The sequence below is a fragment of the Macaca thibetana genome, chromosome 1 (assembly GCF_024542745.1).
Source record: "Macaca thibetana thibetana isolate TM-01 chromosome 1, ASM2454274v1, whole genome shotgun sequence".
Lineage (NCBI taxonomy): Eukaryota > Metazoa > Chordata > Mammalia > Primates > Cercopithecidae > Macaca > Macaca thibetana.
The window spans coordinates 128710744-128722801 of NC_065578.1; the positions used below are offsets into that span (position 1 = coordinate 128710744).

General features: G+C 53.9%; 2 protein-coding genes across 9 annotated transcripts in view; both read left to right on the forward strand.

The window, feature by feature from the left end:
- The window catches only part of LMNA (lamin A/C), a 62063-nt gene extending 59296 nt beyond the window's left edge, over positions 1 to 2767 (forward strand). For 3 of the 4 annotated variants that reach the window (XM_050753281.1, XM_050753284.1, XM_050753299.1), the window contains 3 exons: positions 336 to 425; positions 1164 to 1433; positions 1756 to 2767. In XM_050753281.1, the coding sequence (XP_050609238.1) occupies positions 336 to 425; positions 1164 to 1433; positions 1756 to 1782 (387 nt within the window). In that variant the 3' untranslated portion in view covers positions 1783 to 2767. The remainder of the gene's footprint in view (positions 1 to 335; positions 426 to 1163; positions 1434 to 1755) is intronic. The other variant, XM_050753290.1, reaches the window with a different exon arrangement.
- Positions 2768 to 7785: 5018 nt separating this feature from the next.
- SEMA4A (semaphorin 4A) overlaps positions 7786 to 12058 on the forward strand; it is a 34958-nt gene continuing 30685 nt past the window's right edge. For 2 of the 5 annotated variants that reach the window (XM_050753083.1, XM_050753108.1), the window contains exon 1: positions 10432 to 11693. Coding sequence is in view for 1 of the 5 variants with exons in the window: in XM_050753108.1 (XP_050609065.1) it covers positions 11586 to 11693 (108 nt within the window). In the remaining 4 variants the exon portion in view is untranslated. Of the gene's footprint in view, positions 8018 to 8948; positions 9033 to 10431; positions 11694 to 12058 lie in introns of those variants that run through there. The other 3 variants (XM_050753102.1, XM_050753116.1, XM_050753093.1) reach the window with 3 other exon arrangements.

Here is a 12058-nt window from a genome sequence, read left to right on the forward strand (position 1 = left end):
GTCAATTCAGGGCCCCTTTCTAGAGCTCTCTGTTGCAGGCCCCAGACTTCCCCACCCAGTAGGCAAACCAAAAGATGCTTCCTCAACAGCACAAGGGGTAGAAGTTGGACTGTGAGGATTGTTAAAGGCAGAGCCATACTCCTACCCGGAGAGCTTGACAGTGTCCCTCTGGAGTGGAAATGAGTTCCTTAGCTCCGTCACCACAGAGGACAGAGTAAGAAGCAGGCCGGACAAAGGGCAGGCCACAAGAAAGTTACAGGTGTTCACTGGGGTAGACATGCTGCACAACCCTTCCCTGGCCCTGACCCTTGGGCCTGGTCCCATGTCCTTGCCAGGAGGTGGCCATGCGCAAGCTGGTGCGCTCAGTGACTGTGGTTGAGGACGACGAGGATGAGGATGGAGATGACCTGCTCCATCACCACCACGTGAGTGGTAGCCGCCGCTGAGGCCCAGCCTGCACTGGGGCCACCCAGCCAGGCCTGGGGGCAGCCTCTCCCCAGCCTCCCTGTGCCAAAAATCTTTTCATTAAAGAATGTTTTGGAACTTCACTCGCTGGCCTGGCCTTTCTTCTCTCTCCTCCCTATACCTTGAACAGGGAACCCAGGTGTCTGGGTGCCCTACTCTGGTAAGGAAGGGAGTGGGAACTTTCTGATGCCATGGAATATTTCTGTAGGAACAGTGGACAAGAGTCTGGATTTGTCTCCTGGGAAAGGGAAGGGAGGACAGACGTGGGGCATGCCCGCCCTGCCTCTCTCCCCCATTCCTGTTGCATGCATATCCTCTCATTTCCCTCATTTTTCCTGCAAGAATGTTCTCTCTCATTCCTGCCCCTCCTCCAATTAATAGTGCATGCCTGCTGCCCTACGAGCTTGCTCCCTTTCTCTCTTCTTTTCCTCTTAAGCTCAGAGTAGCTAGAACAGAGTCAGAGTCCCCTCTCTGGTTCTCTGTCCCCAAGTCTTCCTGAGCCTTCCCCCCTTTTATGTCTTCCCTCCCCTCCTCCTGGCCCCTGGCCTCCCAAAGCCCTGTTGCCCGCTGGCTCCTTGGGCACAGAACCCCACCTTCCTGCCTGGTGGCTGGGAGCCTGCAGGAGCCTGGACCCTGGTTGGGCCTGAGTGGTCAGTCCCAGACTCGCCGTCCCGCCTGAGCCTTGTCTCCCTTCCCAGGGCTCCCACTGCACCAGCTCGGGGGACCCCGCTGAGTACAACCTGCGCTCGCGCACCGTGCTGTGCGGGACCTGCGGGCAGCCTGCCGACAAGGCATCTGCCAGCGGCTCAGGAGCCCAGGTGGGCGGACCCATCTCCTCTGGCTCTTCTGCCTCCAGTGTCACAGTCACTCGCAGCTACCGCAGTGTGGGGGGCAGTGGGGGTGGCAGCTTCGGGGACAATCTGGTCACCCGCTCCTACCTCCTGGGCAACTCCAGCCCCCGAACCCAGGTGAGTTGTCTTTGCTTTGTCTCTAAACCCTGCAGGCGGGTCACTAGTCATCAAGGGGTAGGACGAGGTGGCCTTGCAGGGGGGAGAGCCTGCCTTCTCTTCCGCAGCCCGGGGGAGTGGGAGCCTCCTCCCCAGAGCCTGAGTCCTAGACAGCCCACCCCTGCATCCTGCCCCTCTCGTCTGAGCCCCAGACTGGAGGGCAGGGTCAGGGCTGGAGTGTGAGAGATGGGGGAGATGCTACCTCCCTTGTAGGAGCCAGGGGAGGGAGGGTCCGGGTCCAGGCCCTGCTGCTCACACCCCTCTCCTCTGTGTTCTCTCGTAGAGCCCCCAGAACTGCAGCATCATGTAATCTGGGACCTGCCAGGCAGGGGTGGGGGTGGAGGCTTCCTGCTTCCTCCTCACTTCATGCCTACCCCCTGCCCTGCACCTCATGGGAGGGGGCTCAAAGCCAAAGAAAAATAACCCTTTGGTTTTTTTCTTCTGTATTTTTTTTTTCTAAGAGAAGTTATTTTCTACAGTGGTTTTATACTGAAGGAAAACACAAGCAAAAAAAAAAAAAAAAAAAAAAAAAAAAAAGCATCTATCTCAATCCTAATTTCTCCTCCCTTCCTTTTCCCTGCTTCCAGGAAACTCCACATCTGCCTTAAAACCAAAGAGGGCTTCCTCTAGAAGCCAAGGGAAAGGGGTGCTTTTATAGAGGCTAGCTTCTGCTTTTCTGCCCTGGCTGCTGCCCCCACCCCGGGGACCCCGTGACATGGTGCCTGAGAGGCAGGCATGGAGGCTTCTCCGCCAGCCTCCTCTGGACAGCAGGCTCACTGCCAGGCCAGCCTCCCAGAGGGAGAGAGAGAAAGAGAGAGGACGGCTTGAGCTGGGCCCCTGGGCTTGGCCTCCCGTGATTCCACTACACCTGGCTGAAGTTCCTCTGCCTGCCCCACCCCCAGTCCCCACCCCTGCCCCCAGCCCCGGGGTGAGTCCATTCTCCCAGGTACCAGCTGCGCTTGCTTTTCTGTATTTTATTTAGACAAGAGATGGGAATGAGGTGGGAGGTGGAAGAAGGGAGAAGAAAGGTGAGTTTGAGCTGCCTTCCCTAGCTTTAGAGCCTGGGTGGGCTCTGTGCAGTCACTGGAGGTTGAAGCCAAGTGGGGTGCTGGGAGGAGGGAGAGGGAGGTCACTGGAAAGGGGGAGATCCTGCTGGCACCCACCGTGGAGGAGGAAGGCAAGAGGAGGTGGAGGGGTGTGGCAGTGGTTTTGGCAAACACTAAAGAACCCTTGCCTTCCCGTTTCCCATCTGCACCCCTTCTCTCCTCCCCAAATCAATACACTAGTTGTTTCTACCCCTGGCTGCTGTGGTGTCTTTGTTGGTGGACGTCGCTGTGTGTACTGAGATGCGGACTCGTGGGCACGCGCGCGCGCGCACACACACACACACACACACACACACAGCGCCACACGGTCACTGCATCCTCCCGCTCATTGCTGCCCAGTCCTGCCCTGCTCCAGGGGAAACAATTAGAGATCAGAGCACTTTGGGTGCACATCTGAGCACTCGGTGGTGGCTGAGGGGGAAAGGCTTTGATATAAGCATCATCACCCACTGTATGACTCTCTCCCAGTGGAAGCCCTTCAGAGAAGCAGAGCCTGAAGGAGGGCTTTTGCTAACTAACTTCCCGCATCCACCAGCATTTACTGACTGCTTTCTCTGTGCTGGGCCCTGAATGAAGCATGAATATAAGACATATGATACAGATCCAGTCTGAGGGTGGTGATATATCAGGATGTAAGGACAAGAACACCCAGGGAGGAGGGAACAGAAGCTGCAGGAGAGGGCAGAGGAAAGGAGCAGTTGATGTCACTTTGTGCCATGTTGTGCTTGGGGGATTGGGAAATGAACAAAACAAGATGCCCACTGTCCTCAGGGAAATTACACCCCAGTGGGAGTCAGAAAACAGACTGCAGACAAAGGGACGTGTTAGGCCAAGTAGGATCCTCGGAGGGGGCTCCATCCTGGGGGAATGAGGTGCCCAGACTGAGGGGAGGAGCCCCAAACAGGGAACATGAGCTATAGGAGCCAGCCTTTCTCTGGCCCTTCCTAGTTTCCAAAGCATTTCTGCAGCATCTCATTTGGCCTTCGTACTGTCTTGAGAGGTAGGTATTGTCTGCTAGGCCGCTGGAACTCAAGCCACTCAGCTCGAAGGTGGCACAGATCCCAAGATTCTGGAAGTTTATGTTTCCTGGGCAGAGTTGAGCCTGCAGTCAAGAGTCAGTGAGAAAAGGGCATGTCTGGCTGGGATCGTGGGAAAACATGTGAGAAAGCAAAATTACTGAGAGGAGAAGGGCCCCTGAGGTCATGCTGGACACTCCTGATTCCACCACAGTGCGTTTAGGGAAGGGAAGTTAAGAGGAAGGAGGTTTGAAGAAGGGGTCCCTGCTTGGGTTGGCAGTTTCCAAGAAGGAAACCCTTCCTCTCCTAGGCCTCAGCAAAGACCCTGAGGCCCCACAGACGTGGGGTCTTAGATGTCAGCGAAGGAGTCGGTGTTTCCCAAAGTGAGGACACCCACCTGCACTTCCTGAGCCGGGCACCTCGGGGCGCCAGAGCCCCACCACGGTGGCGCCCGTGCATCCTGGGGGGGGGGGGGGGGGGGGCTGGGGGAGGCGGGGGGGGGGGGGTGGTTCCTTCACTGCTCAGCTGAACCCTGGTGAGCTGGCTGCACGGGCACTGTGGGCTGGGGAACACTAGGGGCAGCAGGCGACGTTCCTAGCTCTTGAGGAGGAAGGCTGAGGGCATAGGACCGCACGCAAACACTGCCCCACAAGCTGGCAGCGCAGCGGGGGCAGCAGCCGGGGACTCAGCAGTTAAGGCGTCCGCACACGTGGTCACCTCACATGATGCTCACAGCACAAGTCAGCACTCAGCAGCCACGTTTCATTATGTAAAAAAAAAATTGTTGTTGTTGTTAAAATGTAATACATGCTTGACCTAGCGTGGTGACACGCACGCCTGTAGTCCCAGCAACTCCTGGCCTGAGGCAGGAGGATTGTTTGAGTCCAGGAGTTCTCGGCCAGCTTGGGCAACAGCAACAACAAAAATATATATCATATGGTAAAATTCAAAACACAGGTAAGGGATGGGCGCAGTGGCTCATACCTGTAATCCCGGCACTTTGGGTGGCTGAGGCAGGCGGATCTTGGGGTCAGGAGTTCGAGACCAGCCTGGCCAACGTGGCAAAACGTCTGTACTATATAAAAATTAGCTGGGTGTGGTCGTGCGTGCCTGTAATCTCCGCTATTCGGGAAGCTGAGGCAGGAGGATTGCTTGAACTGGGTGGCGGAGGTTGCAGTGAGCCGAGATCACGCAACTGCACTACAGCCTCTACAGCCTGGGCGACAGAGTAAGACTCCCTCTCAAAAAAAAAAAAAAAAAAAAAGTTATTATTTTGCTCAGGGTATTTATTTATCTATTTGTGAGACGGAGTCTCGCTCTGTCACCCAGGCTGGGGTGCAGTGGCACAATCTCGGCTCACTGCAAGCTCCGCCTCCCAGGTACATGCCATTCTCTTGCCTCAGCCTCCCGAGTAGCTGGGACTACAGGCGCCCGCCACCATGCCCGGCTAATTTTTTGTATATTTAGTAGAGATGAGGTTTCACTGTGTTAGCCAGGATGATTTCGATTTCCTGACCTCGTGATCCACCTGCCTCAGCCTCCCAAAGTGCTGGGATCACAGGCATGAGCCACCATGCCTGGCCTTATTTATTTATTTTTAATAATTTTTTAAAGAAAACAGGTAAGAACAAATAATTTTTTTTAAATCCATTTCTTTCTTTCTCTTTCTTTCTTTCTTTCTTTCTTTCATTCTTTTTGAGACAGAGCTGGAGTGCAGTGTCTTGATCTCAGCTCACTGCAGCCTCCACCTCCTGGGTTCAAGCAATTCTCCTGCCTCAGCCTCCTGAGTAGCTGCCATTACAGGCATGTGCCAGCACACCCGGCTAATTTTTGGCATTTTTGGTAGAGACGGGGTTTCACATGTTGGCCGGGTTGGTCTCGATCTCCTGGCCTCAAGTGATCTGCCCACCTCGGCCTCCCAAAATGCTGGGATTACAGGCGTGAGCCACCTCACCTGGCCTAGAAAGATTATCTTTTTCTTTTCTTTATTTTTGAGACAGAATCTCACTCTGTTGCCCAGGCTGGAGTGCAGTGGTGTGATCTCAGCTCACTGCAACCTCTGCCTCCTGTTTTCCAGTGATTCTTGTGCCTCGGACTCTGAAGTAGCTGGGACTACAGGCATGCCCCACCACACCCAGCTTCCTTCCTTCCTTCCTTCCTTCCTTCCTTCCTTCCTTCCTTCCTTCCTTCCTTCCTTCCTTCCTCCCTCCCTCCCTCCCTCCCTCCCTCCCTCCCTTCTTCCTTTTCTTTCTTTCTTCTTCTTTTTTCAAAATCTTTTTTTTGCATTTTTTTGGTATTTTTAGTAGAAATGGGGTTTTGCCATGTTGCCCAGGCTGGTCTTGAACTCCTGGCTTCAAGCAATCCACTGGCCTCGGCCTCCCAAAGCACTGGGATTAAAGACGTGAGCCACTGTGCCCGGCAAGATTATCTTCTTCATATTGCTTTTTGTTTATTGGTGTTTTGGTTTTTTTTAGACTTGGAGCCTCACTATGTTGCCCAGCCTGGCCCTGAACTCCTGGGCTCAAGCAATCCTCCTGCTTCAGCCTCCTGAGTAGCTGGGACTATAGGCACCCCAGTTTCATATCAGTCCTTAAGCTTAGGAGGGGGCCAGGTGTGGTGGCTCACACCTGTAATCCCAGCACTTTAGGAGGCCAAGGAGAATGGATTGCTTGAGTCCAGGAGTTTGAGACCAGCCGGGGAAACATAGCGAGACCCTGTCTCTATTAAATTTAAAAAATAATAATAATAAAATAAAAGATTAAGAGAGGGAGGCTGAGGTGGGTGGATCACGAGGTCAGGAGTTCAAGACCACTCTGGCCAAGATGGTGAAACCTGTCTCTACTAAAAATCTTTCAATTCACAACCCCACACGCACACAAACTCTTATCCCTAACCCAGTCGCCTCCATTCTCCAGAGGGCGATTTCACACCTTTGCCTCTCTCTTTACTCTCAGCTGCTGACCTGTTCCCTGCTTTACACCAAGGAGACTGCTCTCGTCAAGGCCCCCAGCACCCTGCACATTACTAACCCAGTGACCACTTCTCAGTCCTCATCTAACTTGACCTTGTTTGTCATAGGAGTCTGGTCCTCGGCCTACATTGCTGATCCTTTCTTTTCTCCCTGTCCTCTAAGAGATGGAGTGCCCTAGGGCTCAATTCTCTTCTCTGTCTACACTCAGGCCCCAGGAGAGTTCCTCCAGGCCTATGGCTTTAACTACTGTGCCTGTGTTGGTGACTCTTTACACTTCAGCCTGTTCCTTTGCCTGGAACCCCAGACTGGAATCCCCACTTAAAGGTCTGACGGCATCTCGAAGTTAACATGTTCAACACTGCTACCCTGATTTCCACCTACCCCCAGTCTGCTCTGCTTATCATCTTCTCTATCTCAGCCGATGACCGCACCATCCTTTCCAGTTGCTTTGGCCATAAATCCTGGAGTCATCTTTAAATTCCATTTTCCTCTCATACTTCACATTCAGTCCATTAGTAAAACTGCCATGCTCAGCTAATTTTTGTATTTTTAGTAGAGACAGGGTTTCACCATGTTGACCAGGCTGGTCTTGAACTCCTAGCCTCAAGTGATCCACCCGCCTCGACCTCCCAAAGTGCTGGGATTACACTACCATGCCCAGCCCCGACCAAATTTTATGAAAGAGTAGCATCTTCCTCATCCCGAGTTTTACCACTTCCCAGCCACCCTTTCTTGTTTATTTTTCTCCGGGACATTTAACACTATTGAACATACATTACACTTGTGTATTTGTGTCTTCCACCAAAATACATACATCTGAGGGGCAGGTCTTTCGTTGTTTTTTTCATGCTAAGTCCCCAGTACCTAGTGCAGTGCCTGACTATATTGTAGGTGCTTTATAAGTATTTAAAGTAGATGCATAGACTTAGAAATTGAATCACTCAGTGTGAGGATTTTTTTTTTTTTTCTTTTTTGAGACAAGGTCTCACCATGTTGTCCAGGCTGGAGTACAGTGGCTCTTCAAAGGCTTGATCATAGCATCATAGCTCACAGCAGCCTTGGGTTCCTGGCAGCTTCCTGAGTAACTGGGACTGCAGGCACGTGCCACCACCATGCCCAGCTATGTGACCACTTTTGCAGAACCTGAGACCTATTGCCAAGTATCATCCCAAAGAGTGGAACTAATTTTCACTTTAACCACTAGTGGGCAGGTTATTACCATTCCCATTTTAATTAAGGCGGCTGAGACCCAGTGAGAGACGAGGTTTACCCCAAGTCACCCAAGACTCCAGATTCTTAGAAAATACCGTGGCAACTCAGAATACTGTGGGAGGACCAGGGGGGCTTTGCAGAGGAAAGGGTTGTTTTGGCATGAAAGAACAAGAAGAGTTTCATCAAGTGGAAATGAGAACTACTATCCCGGAAGAGTACATCTTCCAGGTGGGAGATAAGGTAGGAACAGAAACTCAGAAAAAGGCAGAGTCCAGGCTGCCTGGGGAAAAGCCCTCCCTCACTAAAGGGTTGGGAGGGGCCTACAGTACCCTGAGGGGAGTTTGAAATTAATTGCAGTGCCCTGGGAAGCCAGGGAGGGTTGTGAGTAGAGGGCTGATATGAGAATTGAGGCTTTCTGCTCTTTGTCTGTCTGCTATCTTCTGTTTCCATTTTCTTTGTCCCTCTCTTCTGCCGTGGGTTTCTCTCAGCTGCCCCAGCCCCTCCTGGCATAACGAAGTCGTTTTCCTTTTCTGTGTCACAATCCTGACAGCCCATCAGGAAGCCGAGGGAGCTTGTGAGCCAGGGTTCTCCTCAGAGCCTCGGTGCCCCCATTGCTCTGTGCCCAGAGGGGCAGAGAAAACAAGACTTGGAGAGGCAATTAGAAGGGAAGGTGCCTCCTACGCCCCCTGACTGACTCTGGGGTCCTGGCCTCCCCCCGCCTTCTGGGACCAGGCCTCAGGCCCTTCCACTTCTTGGGCTGATTCTCCGTGCCTAGTACCAGTTGGTGCCAGCTGGCAGCTCTCACCGGAGACTGAGGTGGCACGCATATGGGGGAGGGGAGGAAGTGGGCAGGAGCCCAAGGGGAACAGGGGGCAGGATCTGAGGAGGTGGAGTCAGAAGCTGGGTTGCCAGCATGGGGGTCTCATGGGATGAGGGAAAAGTGAGGCAGAGGACCCTGGGGTCTTCCAGGGGAGTAGGGAAGGTGTCAGGTGGTCCCCACTCTGGCTCTCCTGCCCCTGCCAAGTCCAGTCCTCTCCCCACCACCTACTTTCCTCTACATTCACCCCCTTAAGCTGCCCCTGGCTAATTCTCCTTGGTCCCTTTAAGAGCTGCCTGGGAACTGGGGCACTGGAGGGGGCTGGAAGGGCCCCCACCCCCTCCCTGCCATGCCTGGCCCTGCTCCACCCCCTGTCCGGTGCAGACTCTGCTGGAAGTCTTGGACGCCTGGGTTAGGGTCTCCTCTTCTGGGCTGGGGGTAAGGCTTAAAAATGGTGGGGAAGGGGGACTGTGGTCCCTGGGGTAAGAGGGAGGGGCGGGATGCCAGAACTCTGGGACTATGGACATAGAGTGTCCAATGGGCAACACAGGGGGTGGTCCTCTGGCCTCGACTGGGGGAGGGGCAGCCTCAGGGATCTTGAGGGGCATATTCTAAGGAACAGGATGCCTGGGTCTCCTCCCTCCACTCCCCCATCTCATTTCCCCAAGGCCTTCATTTTCTAAATTCCATCAGCCACTCCTTGCCCCCCTGCAATCAAAGACACAGGGTCCCAACATCTCACCTTCCCACACGTGGGGAAATTGAAGCTAGACAAACCAGAGGAAATAGAATTATGTATGCTGCAGCAGGAGAAATGGAGATAAGCTTGTGGAAAGGCTCTCTCTCCCTCTCCACCCCACAGAACTGCAAACAGGAGGCCTGGGTGTCCAGCTCACTCCAGCGAGTTTCTAACTGTGGCTATGGCCACCACCCTGGACTCTGTCCCTCCTCTCTCACCAAGACCATTTAGCTCTTTTCTGGAAGTTTTGACTCTCATATGGCAAGGCTAGGGGAGGCCCCTGAAGTCTGGCTGTGTGACCTGGATTGAAGTGGAGCCAGGTGGGATCTGTAGGCTCCCCCATTCCCTTGGATTATTTCAGAAATGTAACTCCTTCCTTCTCTGCCACAGAGACTGGGCCCAATTCCCCTAAAAGGGAAGAAAATAGGGGCAGGGACCCAAGGATGTCCAGTGGGGGTGTGACGGCTTCCTGTAGTTCACCCACTTCCTTCCTGTTATCATTCTAGTTCAGGGTCCTCTACTCCCCACCATTTTAATCTCATATCACGTGTCCCAGTCCCAGGGGAGAGAAGCCTGAACAAGCAGGCCCTCTGAGTCGTCACAGCTGAGATGCAGAGGGGCAATGAGAGTGGAGTGTCAGGAATCAGTGGGGACATGGCGGACTCGCTCAGGGTCCACTTCTGCTTTCAGCACATGTCATGCCCTCCTTGCCTCACCCCAAAGCAAATGCTCAACCACCACCCCAACTCAGATCTAAAGGGGAACCTGTCTTGGTCCATGAAACCCTCTACCCGGGGCCGACACTAGTACACTCATTTCCTTCCTCTTAAAAATACTATGAAGTCTGGCAGAGCCATGCTGCTCCCAGGCAGGCTGAAAAGCCATTATTTTATGGATGTGAGGCAGGGAGGTGCTCTGCCCAGCATCACACAGCAGGCCATAGGCAACCAGGCCTGGGATCCAGGGCCCTTCATCCCAGACTCATGGTGCCTTTTCTAGTCCCCTGCCAGCTGAGACAGAGGCCAGCCTGGAAGGGGCTTTGTCTTTTTCTTCTCTTTTCTTTTCTTTTCTTTTCTTTTTTTTTTTGAAATGGAGTTTTGCTCTTGTGGCCCAGGCTGGAGTGCAATGGCATGATCTCAGGTCACTGCAACCTCCATCTCCCGGGCTCAAGTGATTCTCCTGCCTCAGCCTCCTGAGTAGCTGGGATTGCAGGCATGCGCCACCATGCCCGGCTAATTTTGTATTTTTAGTAGAGATGTGGTTTCTCCATGTTGGTCAGGCAGTCTGGAACTCCCAACCTCAGGTGATCCGCTCGCCTCAGCCTCCCAAAGTGCTGGGATTACAGGCTTGAGCCAATGCGCCCGGCCTGAAGGGGCTTTTTCAACTCCTCATTTTACCAGTGAAGTTAGGGCCCAGTGGAGACAGAAGGGAGCTCTAGTAACAAGGCTGTTTAGGATCAGGGCTGGGAGAGAGCACAGGCTTGGCTCCCAGAAAGGCTCCATACAAACCACTGCCTGCCTGTGCTCCTCCCGGAATGGGAAAGAATCCAATTCAGTTTTCTTTCCCTATGCCCATCTAGTCTAGACCCTTGGAAAGTCCTTTCTGAAGTCTGCCCTCTACAGCACAACCTTTCCCTCTGAATACGTCTCAGAGGATGTTAGCCAGAGAAGGCTTCTGGGGGAGCCACCTTCTTCTCAGGCAGCTTAGGAAGGAGAGGCAGAACCTGAACCTGGCGGTGGACCCCCTCCCTCAGAAGTCAGGATACTGTGAATAGGAGAGGGCTCCTTGGGGTTCTTGACAGAGTCTGTCCCTTGGCTTATTTGCATATTTGCATAGATATTTGTGGGCTCACTTGTGTCCTCATTGGCAAACTGAATTTGCATGGGGCCAGGCTGCAGTCCAATTGTGTCGCCCTGGCATATACACAGTTCCCAGGGTAGAGGGAAACCCAGAGGAACCGGCTGTAAAGAGGAATTAGCCCCGGCTGACCCCCTGAACCCAGGTGGGGACATGTGCACTGTGGTGCCTGCTGAAGGTGGGCAAGGGAGCTGAGCAGGGACTGGAAGCTACTGTACCCCCTTTTCACCTCCTCCCGCATCTGGAGCCCCTCCTCCTCCACACGTGCGAATCCAGGAGCCACAGAAGGTGGGGCGCAGTGGGACACGGGTAGGAGGAGGAAGAATATGGGGAGATTCTAGTCCCTCCCACTTAGAGATGCGGTCGCCATGGTGACTGAGGACCAGTGAGGCGGGATGGGGTTGAGGATGGGGGTGGGGGTGTGGCAGGGGCTGAGGCACTGGGAGACCGGAAAGCCTGGCATTCCAGAGGGAGGGAAACGCAGCGGCATCCCCAAGCTCCAGGTAAGGGAGCGGGAGAGCTGACAGTTCTGAAGGGAGAGGGCGGGGCCATTGTCTGGTGCTCGCTCTGCCCTAAGGAGGGGGCAGACAGAGGGGTCGGGCCATTGTGTGTGATACTCAGCGCAGCCTTCCAGAGCTAGTCAGACTGGAGGAGGGGACCTGGGAAGCTCTTGGGTAAGGGGTTAGGAGGGACTGAGCTGGTGGGTGGCAAAAAGGCTGGGAGACAGTGGGGATGGGAAGAGGTGGAGGGACACAGGGGGCGTAGAGGTTTGGGGACGTCCCTAGTGCCTACACACGCTAGGCACTCAATACATACAAGTTGACTTGACTTGCTTGTGATCATAACAAGAGAGCAGATGAGGGCCAGG